The 18,655-nt window shown below is 38.9% G+C and overlaps 3 protein-coding genes across 11 annotated transcripts in view; 1 reads left to right on the top strand and 2 right to left on the bottom strand.

Annotated features, from left to right (window-relative positions):
• The window catches only part of SHOC2 (SHOC2 leucine rich repeat scaffold protein), a 108,645-nt gene extending 107,102 nt beyond the window's left edge, over window positions 1-1,543 (bottom strand). The window contains exon 1 of one of the 3 annotated variants that reach the window (XM_058697752.1): window positions 1,409-1,543. The gene's annotated coding sequence lies outside the window, so the exon portion shown is untranslated. Of the gene's footprint in view, window positions 1-700; window positions 803-1,408 lie in introns of those variants that run through there. The other 2 variants (XM_058697753.1, XM_058697754.1) reach the window with 2 other exon arrangements.
• Window positions 53-11,678, top strand: BBIP1 (BBSome interacting protein 1). 5 transcript variants are annotated; one of them, XM_058697760.1, is made up of 4 exons: window positions 997-1,306; window positions 2,634-2,676; window positions 10,218-10,295; window positions 10,986-11,678. In XM_058697760.1, exons 3-4 carry the CDS (start codon window positions 10,250-10,252, stop codon window positions 11,150-11,152), a joined length of 213 nt encoding a protein of 70 aa, XP_058553743.1. In that variant the 5' UTR covers window positions 997-1,306; window positions 2,634-2,676; window positions 10,218-10,249; the 3' UTR covers window positions 11,153-11,678. The 5 variants fall into 5 exon arrangements, with proteins under 5 accessions (XP_058553741.1, XP_058553745.1, XP_058553743.1 ...); XM_058697762.1 differs by lacking the exons at window positions 997-1,306; window positions 2,634-2,676 and adding an exon at window positions 395-636; XM_058697759.1 differs by lacking the exon at window positions 2,634-2,676 and having other exon boundaries at window positions 1,001-1,306.
• A 1,147-nt stretch (window positions 11,679-12,825) lies between these two features.
• The window catches only part of PDCD4 (programmed cell death 4), a 28,075-nt gene continuing 22,245 nt past the window's right edge, over window positions 12,826-18,655 (bottom strand). For all 3 annotated transcript variants that reach the window (XM_058697755.1, XM_058697756.1, XM_058697757.1), the window contains 4 exons: window positions 16,966-17,073; window positions 16,591-16,701; window positions 15,870-16,009; window positions 12,826-13,571 (listed from right to left, as the gene is read on the bottom strand). In XM_058697755.1, the coding sequence (XP_058553738.1) occupies window positions 13,511-13,571; window positions 15,870-16,009; window positions 16,591-16,701; window positions 16,966-17,073 (420 nt within the window). In that variant the 3' untranslated portion in view covers window positions 12,826-13,510. The remainder of the gene's footprint in view (window positions 13,572-15,869; window positions 16,010-16,590; window positions 16,702-16,965; window positions 17,074-18,655) is intronic.

Here is an 18,655-nt window from a genome sequence, read left to right as displayed (position 1 = left end):
GATAAGAGTACTTTTCCTCTATCCCTAAAAGCTACGGCGGAAAGAGGTTGCCACCAGGCAAGTCCAACAGGGCGGTCTTGGATGCCTACAACTCGCCTCACCAGGCAACATACCCAAAGCCAACTCACCACTCTTCACCGAAAGAAGGCGGGGAGAGAGTGGTGGGCTTTGAGTAGGGGGCGAGGAAATACCCCACCCCGCACCACCAGCGCTGCGCCAGGGCCCCCACCAACGACTAACACAGCCCCCGGACGCCCACGGGGCGCCCAAGCAGCCTGGGCCAGGTGCCCGAGGAGCAGAGTGGAGCCGGGCCGTCCACCGGGCGCCCCCGGCCCCGCGCCCTCGCGCCGGCTCGCCCTCGCCCGGGCGCTACCCCGGCCGCCCGCCACCACCGCAGGCCCAGCCCCGGCCGCTGTCAGAGCCGACCGGCTCGGTCTCGGCGCCCAGCTGCGGGGCCCCGCACAAGAGCCGGCTCCGAGGGCCCAGCCCTCCCTGCGACAGCACCCAGGAAAGCGGCGGCGGCCGCGGCGCCTCCCAGGGCCCCAGCCCCTCGGGCCTCGCCCCGGCCCCGCCGGCTCCAGCCCCTCAGGGCGCGCGGGGCCTCCCTCTACCGACAGCCACCGGACCGCCCGACGGGTAAGAAGGAAGGCAGGAAGAACCGACCGACAAACGCCCTCCCGCCTCAGCAGCCCCGGGTTACCGTCAGGAGCCCCAACTCCGCCATCCTCTTCGCTCGCCCTCCTTCCTCCTCCTCCTTAGAAGCGACGCTGCCCAACCGCCGCCCCCCGCCCGCCCCTCCCCCACTCGCCCCGCCCCGCCCGCCCCTCCACACACTCTCGCTCCTACCGCCCCGCCCCACCCCTCCGGCTCAGGCCCGTCACTCGCTGGGAGAAAAACAGGCGGGGCCAGGGCAATCGACACTACCCAATCACAGTGAGGCACTGGCGCCAACGACGCTGTCCAATCGGAGTGAGGCATTGGCGCCAGCTTCCCTCGCTCCGCCCTTTTCCTTTCCTCAGCTGCTCTAGGCCCTCTCTCCCGCCCACTGGGCGCCGCTGGCAAGCCGGGCCACAGAGTAAGCCTCCGGCTGGGTAGAGTGACAACTCGCAAACGGAAGTGACTGTTGACGCTAAGGCAGCCATAACTGCTAATGGCAAAGGGAGTTTCCTGGCCTCCAGTCTCCAGTGTGACGTAGTTTTCCCTTCGTCCAATCTCACCGTTGCTCTGGGCAACAATCGGGCAGTCTGGGAAGAGAGGAGTCTGTAAGTAGGCCCGAAAAAGGACCAAAGGTGACCAGTCATCCCAGGTTAGACAACTTAATTCATATTCGGAACCGCCTGCCCGGGTTGGGGGAGAGGAAGGAGCAGGTTTCCTGGCCCTTATTTTGCTGGGACCTCTAATCACTTACCTAGGTGGACAAAAGGTTAGGGTTCCGAAAATCCCTGTCCCGCCCGGAAGTTGCATTTGGCACTTCTGAATGGGGTCATGGCGGAAGGGTGGGAATAGCCCCCGGCACCCCAGGGAGTGCCCATTTCCACTGGAGCCGCCAAGTGAGGTGAGGATCCGATCTGCCCTGTCCCGCGAGGACGGCCCAAGCTAGACGGCCCGCGGGAGACGGAGAGCCGGGGAGGTGAGGGGAGCTCACAGCCGCTTCCGCTGGAGGAAGGTTTTCTTTCCGGGCTGGCCTGACGGCGGCCCGCCCTACCTCCGCCCCTCTGAGGTTCCCTGTCGGGCGAGGCCGCTCCACCATCCTCTCTAACCCAGCTGCAGCCAGCTGGGCCCGGCGGGAGCTTAGGCTCGTGCTACGGGCGGAGCCCCTCACTCCCGCCGCTGGAGCTCCTGACCGCGCCCCCTTAAATTCCTATTGAGTACTTCCATCCCGACCTTTGGAGGACGGAGAATTGTGGAGCTTGAGGAAAACGTTTTCCATTGCCGGCTAGAAAGGAAAAAAGGTGGTCCTCCACCACAGTGGCCACACCTCTTAAGTCTTATTTTCCCACCTCTTGTCTTCACATTTTGAATTTTCTTCCTTTTCTTTGTTTCTCCTCTTTTGTGGGTTTATAAGCATTAACTGCAGTTCTGGGTAGAGGTATACCGTCCTAATCCTCCATGTCTGCATTTTAATTTACTGCTTGTGAATATTCTTAAAAATACCGTAATACTTTTACATGGTTCTTTCCAAAAGTTGTCACACCTTAACTCGTGTAGTTCCTTCTGTAGGCTTAAGTCAAGAACTGTCAGTCAGATTGGTAATGCTGGGTTGGATGCCTAAAGTTGTGGGGGGGGGGGGGGGGAGGGCGGGGGGAAAAGACCAGGAGAACTTTCTCAACAAGGGTGCAGACCTACCTTCATTATTTAATCTCTTTCTACTACCTTACTACTCACGCTTTAACCAAAATGAACTACTCTGGTTTCTTCCAAGATTAATCACTGAAGCACTAACCTTTTGTGACTGTATATTAATGTCCTAGTTACCCTTGGAGATGTGTTTCCAGATTCTCTCCAACAGGAAGCAGTTTTCTCTGCGCTTACCTAGCACTTTCTGTACTTTTAGGACGGTCTCTATTTTATATAACAGCTGCTTACGTTCTTAGCTTTACTGCTGTGTTTATGTCTAAAATGGTTTTTATCAGATTCATCTGCCTATCATAGTATCCTGCACATGATATTATTTTGGTAAGTACTTCCTAAAAGATTGAATATTTTTGGTGTCCTGGGGACCTAAGACACTGCCAGCTTTAGTTTATCAAATTCAGTGTGGTTCCTGTTACTCAACCTTTTCCTAGTCTTCCCCTCTGAATTCCTTCCAACATGATTTCTTCCCTCGAAAAACAGAAATCATACATTAAAAAGTTGAAGGAAATACAATAAATATTCATATACCCTTTACCTAGATCCAACAGTTGTTAAATTCTGCTATATTTATTTCATTCCTTCTCACACTTTTTTCATTGTTGTTGAACTATTTGGAAATAGGTTACCGACCTATTGTTAAGCAGGCACCTCTAAAATTTCCAAAATGTATTTCCCTAAGGATTATAAAGTTCTGCAAAACACAGTATCATTATCACAACAAAGGAAATTAATTGTTCTGTAATATTTAAAATCTAGTCTGTATGTACATTCTCCCATTTGACCTAAGAATATTTTGTATATCTCTACCCCTGCTCCTCCAACAAAATTCAGAATCCAGTCAAGGTTTATGTATTGTGCTTGGGTATTGTAACTCTTTAGCCTTAATTGAGAACAACTCCCCTATCTTTTTTTCTCCTGTGATGTTGGCATTTTATTTATTTTTTTTTTAATTTTTTTTTTTTAGCGTTTATTCACCTTTGAGACAGAGACAGAGCGTGAATAGGGGAGGGGCAGAGAGAGAGGGAGACACAGAATGTGAAACAAGCTCAGGCTCTGAGCTGTCAGCACAGAGCCCAACGCGGGGCTCGAACTCACGGACTGTGAGATCATGACCTGAGCCAAAGTCGGACGCTTAACCAACTGAGCCACCCAGGCGCCCCAACGTTGGCATTTTAAAGAGTCCAGAGCAGAGGTCTTCTTGAATGTCTCCTTTTTTCTTATTTCTTGTAAATCAGAAACTGATCTAGAGGCTTGATTAGATTCCATTTAACATTTTTTCCCAAGAATACTTCACAGTATTCATACTTCTCCAATCATGATTAATAATTAAGCCTTCTCAAATGTGACTACATCTACCAGTGGCATGAGTGGCTAGTTAAATGCATCCCACTTCTCTGCACACACACCCTCCTATGCTGTCCTACAAAGAAGAAATTAGCATTCAATCCTCCTGTCTGTAGAGAGGAAGTGCTAGTGTCCTCGGCCGCCGACCTTTAGTAAAGTATTGCTGCTACTTTGCCTACACTTGTAGCTGATGCAACATAATCTGCAACAGTGTACTGATGTCAGCATAGTTTCATGAGTTTCAACTCCTGGCACCCTGAGGACTGTTGATGAAAGATGTGTGGGCCCTGCAATTCAAATGCAGATGAATCTTGATGTTATCAAAGCAGATACCAAGGCAACTGCTGGCCATCTGGTATTTTGTGTGAGTGGGATGTGTCATTTTCTATTAACTTAATAGTAGTGTCTGCTAGTGAAGTATACCATCATCCAAGTTCATCCAAGAAGAACAGTTCCTGTTCTTAGGCCTAGGCACATTTCAGAAGCTAAACACTGCACATTTTATTCACATGAGTCTAAATTAATTAGCCAAATTGAACATGTTGCAACATTTTCCTACCAGCAGATGCCAGATAGCAAACACAGTAGAACTATTATAGTTTTCCAAATACGTGACATATGATGTTATTTGGCATCTCCAGATGAACATTATCAATCCAAACTAAGCACTCTGCGAGTATGTGGGCAGCCCTCAAGTGAGAATGAGCATTACTACTTTGTGTCTGCTAAAAAGAAAACACTTCTTTTGGGGCTCCCTCTTTCACCTTCATGTTAGTTTACGTTCAGAAATCTAATATGCATTTGAAAATTCATCTGTTAGTCGATCATAAGTCTTGAATAAAACAAATAAAATCTTTCATATTTTTCCTGCAATTCCTGCCACTCCATCCACAACCTGTACTAGGCAGATTGAATTTACTTAAAAAGATCTAAACTAATAAATATTCACCAAAAAATACCCTCTATTGTCCTTTACATAAACAAATTGTTTCTGGTACCTCCCTCAGTTCTCTAGGATTGTATCTTGTTTCTTAATACCTATTAATGGTAAAATAGGACAATTTGGAATATAATGTGTTATAGTGGTTCTTCTGTATTCTGTTGAAGTGGTGACATCAAGTGCCTATAGCAATGAGGATGGTAAGGGAAAGGGAACAACAGGCAGAAGTGGGGGACTAGACAAGTCTCCACGTTCATCTGGGACGTTACTTTCCAGCCCTAGCCAAATTTTGCCACATGGGAAGTGTTGCCAGATTTGCCAAGAGGAGCTGAAATTTGGACTTTATGTGAAGATCTTGTGATTTTTAAACATAGTTTCAAATACTTTTTAAACATTTAGCAAGCCAGCAAAACATTTAACCAGGTAGGACCAAGGGCCACCAGTTTGTGACCTTTGTTTCTTATATGAAAACAGGATTGGCAGTTAGGCCAGAATCTGAAAATACTTTAGAAATGTTTTTCTAAACATATTTCAGGTACATTTATTTTCTTAGGTTAGGCAACTTCCATTTGTCACTTCCATCAAAAATTCAAGATAGAGTCTTATGTACACCGGGCTTCTATTCCCTATAATTTTAAAGGTTTTTACTCTTTGCCACCAACTTAAAAACTTGCCCACATTTGCTCAACCTTGAATTATATTATGAAATAGATTTGCTTTATCATATTTTTTTATTATGTTTTAATGTTTATTTCGACAAGAAAACGAGTGGGGGATGGGGGGGGAGAGAGAGAGAGAGAATGAGAGAGAGAGAATCTTAAGCAGGCTCCACACTCAGCATGGAGCCTGACGTGGGTCTCAGTCTCACAACTGTGAGATTGTGACCCAAGCCAAAATCAAGGGTCGGACGCTTAACCAACTGAGCCACCCAGGCACCCCCAAAAGGTTCTTATCCACTTGTAGCTCCTTCATTTAGCTGTGACTGGCATTATAGACATTGGTATGTTTGTTGAAAGGAAAAATGTGTTTGGATAGGAACATATGATCCCAAATTCCTCTTTTGTTACATTTGTTTTTCATTCCGAAAGAGTAAATTCCCTTGTCCCGAAGAGAGCATCCTTTCTACTCCAGTCTTCACTGTCCAGTGTTTACTTTTAAAGCTCTGTCCTTATTAATAGATATACAGCCATTAACTTTATTTTTTATCTTCAGTAATTATTTTGTCCATGTATAACTTATTTTGATCAATTTTTCACTAATAATGGTAATAACTCAATCCAGAATATTTTAGTTTTTCATTTGTAAACATTTTTGTAGAGAAATATGGTAGGATAATCAATCATTAAAATATGGTTAAGCATGAAAATATATTACAGTAAAATTAAGTGGAATGGTAATAGAGGTCTAGGGAGAAAAAAGATGTAAACTTTCTGACTTAAAAGTAAGTTCTTCATTCTTTTTACTAATGGAGGATAATAGCTGTCAAGTTTTTATGATATTGAGATTATGTTGGATATATTTTTAAAAGACTGATATGGAGCACCTGGGTTGCTCAGTTGGTTAAGCATCCAACTCTTGGTTTCAGCTCAGGTCATGATGTCTTGATTCGTGAGTTTGAGCCCTGCTTGGGATTCTCTCTCCCCCACTCTGCCCCTTCCCCACGTGCACTCACTCTCTCTCTCTCTCTCTCAAAATAAATAAACTTCAAAAAATAAAACGAAAAAATAAAAGACTGATATAACAGTTATTTTTAAATATGCTGGAAATTATGTCTTTAGAACTATTTGAACTTAATAAATTTATTTGTCAATTTAGAAATGTGTAAAGGGGTAGTTTTTCTACCTAGTTTTTAAAAATCTGAGGGCACCTGGGTGGCTTAGTTAGCAAATCATCCAACTCTTGATTTCCACTCAGTCATGATCTCATGGTTGGTGAGTTCAAGCCCCTTGGTGGGCTCTGCCCTGATGGCGGAGTGCCTGCTGGGATTCTCTCTCTCTCTCTCTCTCTCAATATGTAAACTATAAATAAATAAACTATAAATGAATGAATGAGTAAATGGAATAAAAATCTCTGCGTGTTAATGCAAGCATAAAATTTGAGGACCACTGACATATATTCTCTGGGTTCAGGACACTTTAGTGCTCTTGTCCAGTCCCATACACAGTTTAGTTCAAGTATCAAATTAAGTCACCCCAGAAATTTTTAACTTGTCCAAGTTGTAAAATTAACTTATATTATCAACATGTGTATGATTGATATAAAGTAGTAATCCTTCCTAGACTTAAGTGTCTTTCAACTCCCACACCTACAGCTTTGTAAAATATTTCATGACAGATTTGGTTTCCCTCCAAGTTCTTCTGCATTAATTTTAGGCATCCAGCTCAATGGCTACGACAGGTTTGCTTACTTTGTTATGACTTTGAAATGTACTATCCATCAAAACCATTATCTCTGGGACAAATTACAAACTAAAGAAACTACGGGGGGAAAGGAAGTAGATTATTTTCCAATTACCCAGACCAAGAGCTTCAAAAATTATTGACATTCTATTCTCCAAGCATTAAAAGTTTGGGTTATATTAGTGTAAGAATTTTACTTCTGCAATTGAATGTGTTTTCTCTTAAAATATACCTTGACAAATGTATCATTTTAAAATCTGGCATAGTAGTCCATTGTATGGCTGTTACAGAATTTATTTAACCTTTGATACATTGCTGAATATTTAGATTCACCTATTGCTGAACATTTTGCTCTTCAATGCAGTGCTTTAATGAACATTCTTATTCTTATGTCTTTATACACCGGTGCATTATTTCTTTAGGGCCCATTCTAGAATGCTTGGGTCAAAGAAAATGTGCATATTTAGCTTCAGTAGATAACACAAAATATTAATAGATACTACAAAATATCTAAAAAATCTGTACCAAGAAACCCACCCACCACCAACAGAGAATGCCCATTTCTCTCTACCTTCTCTAACTCTGGATACTGTCAGCTTTAGATTATTTTTGCAACTTCAAAAGATCTAACACACACGCCAAAATGTCACATGATTTTCACTTGCTTCATGAATCCATGATCATTTTTCTACTTCAACTACAGTACCCACTTCAGCACTCCTACATCCCGTTAAACTTTATTTTCTATAGCACTTACTACCTTATAGCATCCTATTATTTACTTTCTCTAGAGTGTAAGCTCCAAAAGGTTTGAGGTTTTGTCTGTTTTGTTCACTAAAGAATAGTGCTTTGCACGTTATAGACACATATTTATTGAATTGAATTACATGGCACTTGTATGATACATGTGAATTTCTGTCATAGCTGATATGTTTCTTCTTTGACCCATTTGTCCCTAGTGGTACACACATCTTACCTCATCATAATAAGAAAGTACCTTTAGAAGCAACCACAACTCCTTAGGGCACATTACACCAGACAAAACACCCATGTTTGGCAATTAGCAGGTGAAGGAGAGAAATGTTCCTTCCTACTGTGGACTCCCTGGGCAGTTGATTATCAAGACACTGTAGCCTTGCCAGTGAGGGGGTCATCCAACCACCACCTTGCTTATTTTAGCCCTTCCCTTCCTGTTTCTCTCCTGCCAGTGCCTGGGAAGGGGGGGTGGGCGCCTAGAACAATAGCCAACCCAAGTAAAGCCAACACTCCACCCAGGCAAGTGACTGCCAGCACTGATATTCCCCACACCAGACCCAACCCACTCCCTACCAGGCTTTTGGCCCCACACCCTTTGCAGTAACAATGGCAGCTTAGTGAAACAGAATTAAGGTTTAGTAGAGCACCAAGTTTCATTGTTTTCCTCCAGCCAGATTTTGGATGTGAAAGAGGGACAGATTAGAGAGAGCAAAGGATTGTGATTGAGTTCTGAGTAGCTGAAGTTGCTACTCTATAAAACATTGAAGATTTTAAGTATTCATCCAATATTTTGCTGATAAAAAAAAAATTGGTGATACAAAAACTCTTGGCTACTGTTATTTCTTTTCACATTTATCAACATCTATAATGTTTATCCTCCCTTTTGGCAGCATATCATGTCAGATTTGCAACAAATAAGGGCTTACTCAACATGTTCATGGTGATATTTTAGTGGAGAGGCTGTTTATTATAGCTTATAGTTCATATTCAGGCTAATCAGGGATCTGCAGTGCTATTAGCTTTCAACATAACCAGGGGAAAAAAGGGAAATGATCACTAGGTACCACAGCAGGCCTAACAAGAAAAGAATATGGCTGAAGAAGTTGTGCATTCTAAGGAAGTTGCATATTACATTTATCTCAGATTCCATTTAATGAGGAGTTGCTGCTTCATTCCTGGTCCATTCCCTATTTCATCTTCACTCCCAAACAGAGCAGTGTAGGGGTTAAACTTTGATGACAAAGTTCTGGAAAATGTCTGGAGGTTCCTTAGGAACTTTAGATGTTCCAGAATGGGGATTTGAATGAGAAAGGAGAGGCTTGGATGGAAGAGGAAGCTTTCTTTACAAATGTCAAAGTTAGTAGTAGAGTGGGAATAACAGACCAGAAGCAGCTTCACTTGATTGTAACTAATTTGCAGTGGGCGGTAAAGGCAGGCACCACGCCAGCATCACCACTTTATAAATAATAAATCTTTCTTCTGTGGTGATGTTGTGAAAGGCACATGGTAAGGTTGCATCAGTATGGTGAAATATCGCAAAATGGGTGGGTCTGTCTAGAGAAGCATCTGTGTTTGTAAAAGGATCATGCTACAAATTACAATCCAGAACACCTTGAATATACAGCATAGCAGTAATCTGGAATGTAACACTGGAAGCAAATGCCATCAGCCAGAGATGGCATATATGCTGGTATGTTCTTAACAAAATACTCAAGATAAAGGTATTTGCTGGCACTTTAGCATGTAGTATCTCTGTATTAAAGGAAAGTAGTAAACTGAAAGCATACCTCACTTCTGTTCTTCAAGAGCCAGTTTCACCCGTTTGTGTTGCCTCCTTACAAACAGGACCGGTATAGTCAATAACTGTTCCTTAGGATGCTTTTTGTCATGATAGCAAAGGGATTAAAGTAGAAGCCAGCTGTTAGCTGTTGAGAAGTGGGAACGTTAGGAAATATTTACCTACTACCTCCTCTTTTTCCTAACTACCTGCCTTACCCCACTTCCCAAATGGTAACATTTTTTTACCCCATCCACCTTCAGGGAGATGCTATCAGTGAACCAAATGGCTGCACAAAAATGCTTTTGGTTTTCCTCAGCTGGCCTCTATTAGGTAATTATGCCAAATAAATGAAGCCCTACCAATTTTTCACTATAAGGGAAAAAAACGTAGAACATGTAGCCTTCCAAATTAACACCTCCACTGATTAAAGAACATCGACACACTCCAGATCCTTACATTAACTCTCTCAACCTTGTTTCAATGAAAAGACTCCTAGGAAATTAATAGGAAAATTATGCAAGGGTAGGGTAGTTCATTTTCTGTAGGAATTGTGATTTTACTTCTTAAAGTATAATGGAAATACCTCAAGCAATATGCTTTGGAAATTCATTCTTGAATGTTAACAATTGATTTCTCATTGAAGGAAAAAACTTAGCTGTATCCACACAATCAGATATGGCGGAAGTGAAGTCAATGTTCCGGGAAGTTCTTCCAAAACAAGGTATCTAAATTACAAATACTTAGGTCACAGAATATTACAGGTACCTAAAAAGTAGTAGGCACATAGGCTAAGTAGCTAAACATCTGTAACTATTTTGTGTCTTGTATGCCACATTCACCATCCACTCTTTTACAAGTATAAAGAACTCATCCACTGCTTCCCCCCCCACCCCCAGTAAAAGAATAACAAATGAAGCATTGTTCAACCTAGGAATCCTGTTACACTCAAATTTGCAAATTACAATATGAAATTTTCAATGAAAAAACTAGTACTGTAACTCACCATAATGTTAAATATGGTCTGGAAATGGGGAAAAAGAAACCTAAGTCAAGCAATCATTAAGAAAAGCTGACAGTTTAACATTCAGTAGTTAATATAGTAAAAGAATGGTATTAACATGAATATTAAGTATTTTTATGCACTATGTATTTCTCCTGAATCTTTTTGCACATTAAACATTTGACACAAAATGAGTCGTGTGTCTCATAGGTAGCTTGGAATTTTAGGTACCAAGTTCAAAAAGGCGTCCTTGTGAACTCCCTAGTATTAAATGTTGATATATTTGAAGTAACTGTGAAAACAAGATTTTCATTGATAGTGGATTAAGTCTTTAGACTTTCATTCTAGCTGCAAATCCAAACTACCAATCAACTGGGTCATCTCACTCAAATTGTTTCTTTTTAAACTTAGGGCAGCTGTCTGTGGAAGATATAACCACAATGGTGCTGTGTAAACCCAAACTTTTACCCTTAAAATCTCTGACTCTGGAAAAATTGGAGAAAATGCAGCAAGCAGCCCAGGATACGATTCGCCAACAAGAAATGGCAGAAAAGGAACAACAGCAAATAACTCACTGAATGATAACTTAGCACTTCTACAGAATACCCTACCTTAGTATTAACAATAGCTAGAAAATAATTTGCACCTGTATGCTGAGAACAGTGTGTTAAAACTGATAGTGCTTATAAATAATATAAAAATACCCAAGACTAATAAAACTTGTATTGTGAATTTAGACACTGGTTTGTATTGAACATAAGCAATTAAAAAAACTTTGAACCCAAATTTTATGGGTTTTTTTTTTTTTTTACCCAAGTTTTTAGAACTGTAAATTATTGTTCACCATTCCTATCAGTCTTACGGGTAAAATTCTTAGGCACAAGTGACTAAATGCAACTCTTATGTTCACAAAATCTTTACACGTTTATTAAAAACTGAATTTGACGATACATTCTAATCTTGTACAAAGCGTTTTGGGGCTTTTACATTACCTAACTTTAAAACTCTTTTACAAATTTTGTGTTTCATGTTTAAGGCTATTTTGCCTAACCAACTGATTCTACCAGTAATGACAAAACTAAATAAATTTGAAACCCTCACTTATCCAGTAGTCCCCTGAGCTTTTTGTTTTCATAAAACGTTTTGAAGTTTATTTAAGAGAGAATGTGCGAAAGGGGAGGAGCAGAGAGAGAGAGAGAGAGAGAGAGAGAGAGAGAGAATCCCAAGCAGGCTCTGCACTACACCGCACTGTCAGCATGCAGCCTGAGGCAGGGCTCAAACTCATGAACCACGTGAATAGTGACCTGAGCAGAAATCGAGTCAGACACTTAACAGTGAGCCACCTAGGTGCCCCAGTCCCGAGTTTTTAATTATACTGACTTTAAGGACTAAGAATTACCTGGCTACCTTTATCATCCAGGTATCAAACACACAATTAAAACTACAGACTTGAAAGAACCCATGGGATAAATATCAACATTAAATTTGGAGTTTTAATTCTAAAAGGTTTAATTCTAAACCTGCAATGGGCATATTCCTAATACCTTTGTAAATTCTGAATATAATTCTTGGCTGGTTGCTACAATCAATAATAGACCATTTAAATTACCATGGACCATGAGGCCTTGCCGAGTAATTAGGCTCTACAAGAGGTTAGAAATGTAATCGTTCTTTAGATAACTGCTATTTATTGGTAGCTATTATTTTCTCAAACACTGGATAAATGTAAAACTTTTTGAGTCACTGAAGAATTTTTTATAACACAAACATTAGCTGGTAACAGAATTTAAGAATGATGAAATTTTAGAAATTTCATTGAGCTTTAGAGAAGATCAGAAAATAAGTATGCGTGCATTTCCCACATATAATATTAAAAGAATTTATTTACGATTGTACTTTTGATTTAAAATTTTTTTTAATGTTTATTTTTTGAGAGAGAGCGTGAGCAGGGGAGGAGCAGAGAGAGAGGGAGACACAGAATCTGAAGCAGGCTCCAGGCTCTGAACTATCAGCACAGAGCCTGATGTGGGGCTCAAACCCACAAACCATAAGATCATGACCTGAGCCAAAGTTGGATGCTTAACAGACTGAGCCACCCAGGTGCCCCAAGTACTATTCATTTAAAAGTTTGCAAAGGACAAAGTTTAAATTCACTAGGTTCAAATATGCTCCCTTAGAGGATTTAAAATTTGCTGTGTAAAATAAAAGTTTTTAAAAAGACCTAAAATAAATGTACTCCCAATGAAGAATCAACACTGCTTCACATGTTTTATTTTGTCATACATTCTTTTAGAACCAGGTTCATTTTTCCAGTTTTGTAGAAAAATAGATGTTCCAGCCACCATTTATTTAACTGTCTAGTCTTTGAGACCAATCAGTATGTTCCCTGGAAAAATGAATAAGTCTTATGACTAACTCATTTTCTTAAAATTCTTTAAGACAAAGAAATAACTTTTTTTTTTTTTTTTTTTACTCCCAAAGCACAGTATTCCAACAGCAGCAGCCAACATGGGGTTTTAGCAGCTTAACTTCACCCCCTAAATAAAGCTTTGTATAAACCAGTGATTTTACTACAAAAACACTGTCCTTGAAAGAAAGGAGTGGCAGTCAGACATCAATGCAAAACTTGGAATGATTAGGTCATAAACATGGCACTTACAAAAGGTAGCTTATGAGAATATTCCACTTAAGAAGTGGTTACTCTTCTGTCCCTCCTTTACACCCTCAAAAAACCAAAAATACGAAAGAAAGAAAAAAGAAAACACTTCCTTTAAAAATTCCCCTTAAATTGTAAGTTTATAAAATTTCAGAAATGCCTTGTACCCAAAACAAGTGCTTCAAAAACAAAACAAAACAAAAAACCTGTGCTAACAACTCTTACAATTCAGATATATTTATATTTTTTAGAACATCTAAGACTGTAAGAGTTCTTATATTCAGTAGCTCTCTGGTTTAAGGCGACCTCCATCTCCTTCACTTACAAAACGTTTTCTGCCCCTGTAATGAAAAGAACACAAACATGAAAATGGAGATCAATTCTATCTATAAACAAACAAACAAACAAAAATCTTGGGTTCTTTTGGTTAGTCATTAGGTTTTGAAGGGTTCTGTTTAAAAAAAAAGTGAGCATGCCTCTAATCCTTTTGAAAAAAGACTCTTTTCTTGCTATGTATCCTAGGAGGTAGCAAATCAAATGAACCGTTAATGTTAATCCAAGCAGTTTTTAGTTAAATAAGAGCTTAATTATTGAATAAGTTCATTGTCAAATGGAGTCATGTAAAAGAAAAGTTAAAATATAAGGCAAACATGCTATTTGGAACTTCAATATTTACTTCTCTGAGTATTATTTGAAAGCTAAACAATGAGACAAAGAGATACCAACATGATTTGGAATTATGCAAATTAAAGCTACAGAACCTATGAAAATATCCACGTTAAAAATTTTGTTTTAACTTTTTCTCAAATCTAGAAAAGCCGTAACCTGAACATGGAAAAATCAGAATCCAATTAATTCCTGTCTATGCCCCATTTTAGGATTCCTGCTATTTCTTTTTTTTTTTTTTTAATGTTTATTTATTTATTTTGAGAGAGAAAGAGAATCCCAAGCATGGGATTCATGCTATCAGCACACAGCCCAACATGGGGCTCAATCTCACAAACGGTGTGATCATGACCTGAGCAAAACTCAAGAGTTAGACGCTTCACTGACTGAGCCACCCAGGTGCCCCGGGATTCCTGCTATTTCAAAATCAAGAGGTCTTGCTTTATAATGTAAGCACACTTATGCTGTATGTAGCCAAACATAGCAGCTATGTACAGCCCAGGAGGAATATTTGACCAGCAGCCTAAAGCAGTAAGTGGAAAACAGAGTTGTCCAGGATTAGTCCTCATTTTCTGACCCTAGACCAACATGCACAAGCATTCAAGACCACACACAAGTGTGCACTTCACCCAAATAGGCTAATGGATAGAGGATAAAAAGTCAAGGTTCTATAGCATACAGTGAAAATTTAGGTATCTCCCTCAACTGATCCTTGAGGGTAAAGCCACAATAAAAATGACCATTTAGACTTCTGAACAGAGGATGAAAAACTTAAAAGGCCAGGGCTTCAGACTGTAAATATAAGGAGACTGAGATACAGAACAAAGCAGTAAGTAGCAAGAACCCTTGCCAACATTGGCAGTATTTACTGATGTATACAACTTGGCACATAAATGATGCCATCACCAAGCACAGAGAGAGATTTTGGAGATGCATATTTGCAAACATTTTTATCAAAGCCATTAAACAGTATCTTCCTCCTCTTCTCTCAAAAGCTTCTAAACTTTCTAGAGCAACAGACACTACCAAGAACTATTTTTCTGAGATTTAATTCTCACAATGCACTTAAAATAGACAAAGCCTTGCAATTTTTTCAGTTTAAAAATTACAAAAAGTTAAAATTTACATAAAACAGACACACACAGGCCACCCAGGTAGCCTCAGGTCAGGATCTCATGGTTTGTGAGGTCATGCCCCGTGTCAGGCTGTGTGCTGACTACATAGAACCTGCCTGGAATTCTCCGTCTCCCTCTCTACTCCTCCCCTGCTCTCTGTCTCAGAAATAAACATTAAAAAAAAACAAAACAGATATACACAAGTTTAGCTATTACTAACATTTATACCTATTTATTATAAACTTATATTATAAGCTTTATTTTAACCACAAAAAAATTCATCAACTCCTAAAGAGTTAGATCCTAGTAGCACAAATACAGTATCTCCAAAGAATCACACACATATACTTTCTAATGAGATAAGATCCAATTAGCCTCAATTCTCCATTCTATGAAGGAATAAAAGGAAGCTACATGGAGTAAGGAATAGCCTATATCTTGGAAGCCAGAAAAGGTCTGGATTCATCCTTAGCCTCTACTGTGTGTGAACTTAGAAAACTTCTATTACATCTCCTTAAACCTTAATTTTCTCATTTCATTGGTGATAATATCTACTCCGAAATATTTCAACTACTTAGAACAGAGCCTGGTACACAGAACTACTACACAAAATTAGTTTCCTTCCAGTGAAAAGGGGCTTCATGAAGTAGCCCTGTATAAATTTTACAAGGGGGCAAAATAAGCTTTGCCCTAGTTTTTCTATTAACTCAAAACTCATGATTTTCACTCTTGAGTGCCTTCAGGGGAGATATTACTTTTCTAACAGAATTCCAGAATTTTTCTGGAATGACAGAAAATCAGCTTAGCCTTTCCAAGCACCTCAGCCAATATTTTATGTGGAAAAAAGTAATAAAGTACCTTGAAGGACAAAGATCTCTGAGTTGTTTGGAAATTATTCCAGCCTGAAAACATTCTTCTACAAATTGTTCAAGCACAGAGTATGAATGTGGGACATCCAAATTAATGTCTGGAATTTCATTGTAAATTCTCTCATAACCCTAAAACAATGAAATTATATACAGAATTGTTAGCCCATATAAAGTACATAATGCCATATGACCCATCACTGTCATCAAACGACATTTAAAGACCAAACATTCATAAAATTAGACTGAAGTCAGATCTGATCTTTGAAAAGTATAGACAATATTTGTCATAGAATGTTTTCTTTAAAATTTTTCTCTTAAAAGAGTTCAGGTGGACATCAGACACTGGACACATTTCTTCATCTGTATACATTTAGTACACTTTTTAAAATATAAGGCAAGTAAGCACCTCACCAATATCTTAAATAGGAATAAATTAAATACTTTAAAGAATATTTGTTAGAAGATCATGTTCATGTTTGTCTCTAGATACAAAATAAAAACTATCATATCTTAAAAATAGAACTCTTGAGGAAGAACAATCACATCTTTAAAAAAGACAGGGAAAAAAACTCAATGAAGTGTTACTTTACAAGCACAATACTATTTAACATACCTAAAAGAATATTTCATTGACAATTCATAATATGTATTCAATTATTATACATTTAAGGTAGAAGCCTAAAAATTGTTCAAAATAATGTTATACTTACTCTTTTCATTTGGTCTAGAGTAATGGTAGAAGATTTCCAAAGAGATTTTAATAAATTCAAAATCATCTTAAATGCACTTTCTCCAGTTGACTCTAAAACCATTACAATAGCCTAAAAATTGAATGAATGAATAAATGAATGAATTTTTGGTCATTTAAATTTATATAAGAAACTGCTCCTAAAATGTATCAGATCCCTTTTGTGTTATATGTAATTATAATCATTATAAAAATTTAAAAACAACTTTCTCCCTTAACATTGAAATTTTTTAAAAGAATAAAAATAGATGTACACTATTAAAGAACCATTAAGTCACTGTGGTGCAAAAAGGAATACTTAATAATAACTCTCTTTGGAATGTCAAAGTAATCTTACTTCATATACAAGCTCATGGTGAAAATGAGGTACTTCCAGTTCCTTAAGGCAATGTTCAGCTTCAGATATATCTCCAGAGAGTAAATACTCTTTCAGCAGCATATCAATCTATTAAATTTAAAAATTTAGATGTATTAGAATTCCTAATTTTTTTTTTTTTTTAAACTGTGCTTTCTGCCTATAGGATTTACTTACTCTCAAATAGCAGGTCACCAACAGCTGTGTAAGAACATACAGACTTGACACAACACTATCATAACAAAATTTTTTTCATAATTAAAAAGTAAATCCCCAATTTTTACATGGCTGATAATTATAAAGAAAATGCAGCGCTTCAGTGTGCCTTAATAATCACTGAGATCTATGACTAGACTTAATCTCAGTTGTGACCATAATACTTCAATGCTCACTGTAAAACAAGGGATTTTAAAGACCACTAGAGGGCACTGGCTGAAAGTCTCAAAATATATTTTTACAGTGTCACACACTTTCACTTCCATCAGGATGACCTTAATAGTCACTGGAAGCCAAAAAATGATGATAATAGAGCTTTACTAGACAGGGCAAAAATATCCATACAGCTTCTCTTTTCTCTTCAAATAGATTTGAAACCTATTATCTAAGATGTTCATCTGGAATTCAGTTTCTAGTTGTAACTAAAGAGGCAAGTCTTGACTTTCTTATTCAAATACAGTAACATCTATGGCTCCAGAGAAAAGGAGGAAAGTTTTCCAGCACAAGAACTTCAAACAAGAATGTTCTTCCCTATACATGGCCTGTTAAAATCACCTTTGCACCTAGTGGACACTCAATGAATGTTGGCTCACTTAATTAAATAATCTCATTTAAGAATCTTTGACTTCCAACTTCTGCAATATATTTAATAAAGGGTAAAATTTGATCAATAGAATACATACCGATGATACTGATACATACTGAATAATATCTATTATCATGCTTTAGAAAAGTAAATACTTAGGGGCGCCTGGGTGGCTCAGTCAGTTAAACGACTGACTTCTGCTCAGGTCATGATCTCACAGTTCGTGGGTTCAAACCCTGCATCGGGCTCTGTGCTGACAGCTCAGAGCCCGGAGACTGCTTCAGATTCTCTGTCTCCCTCTCACTCTACCCCTCCCCCTCCTCGTGCTCTGTCTCTGAGAAATAAAATAAACATTAAAAAAGAAAAGTACATATTTAAAGCATGGCATTTGAATAAAGTGTTTTTACTTTATAATTGTAAATTAATAAATTTATTATTTAAATTATATCACTTACAGTTTTTTAACTTTGTTATAGAACTTGAAGTATTTCAATGTTTCCCATCAGGCTCCATGCATTTTTTGAGAATAATAAATTATAAATACATACATATACATTTCTAAAAGTCCTCTTTGTCCAACTCATCCTTCCATGTAAAAATAAATGAATACCCAAATAATGTCAACCTCAAACTCATATTGGTAGTTTTATTTCCATTTCTATCTTGACTATTTTTTCGTTGAGATAATTCACATAAAACAGTTTGGCACTTTCTCAAAATAATAATTTTGGGGGAATATTACCATCATTTTTTTTAAGTTTATTATTTTTTTACTAATCTCTACACCTAACTTGGGCTCAAACTCACGACCCTGAGATCAAGAGTTGCAGCTCCTCCAACTGAGCCAGGCAAGCACCCTAAGTGTTATCA

The sequence above is a fragment of the Neofelis nebulosa genome, chromosome 13 (assembly GCF_028018385.1).
Source record: "Neofelis nebulosa isolate mNeoNeb1 chromosome 13, mNeoNeb1.pri, whole genome shotgun sequence".
NCBI classification, from domain to species: Eukaryota; Metazoa; Chordata; class Mammalia; order Carnivora; family Felidae; genus Neofelis; species Neofelis nebulosa.
This window is presented reverse-complemented; position numbering and strand designations above follow the sequence as displayed.

What these genes read in the sequence shown, in the direction of transcription:
- BBIP1 (XM_058697758.1), top strand. Translation starts at nt 82, where the DNA reads ATGCCTACAACTCGCCTCACCAGGCAACATACCCAAAGCCAACTCACC.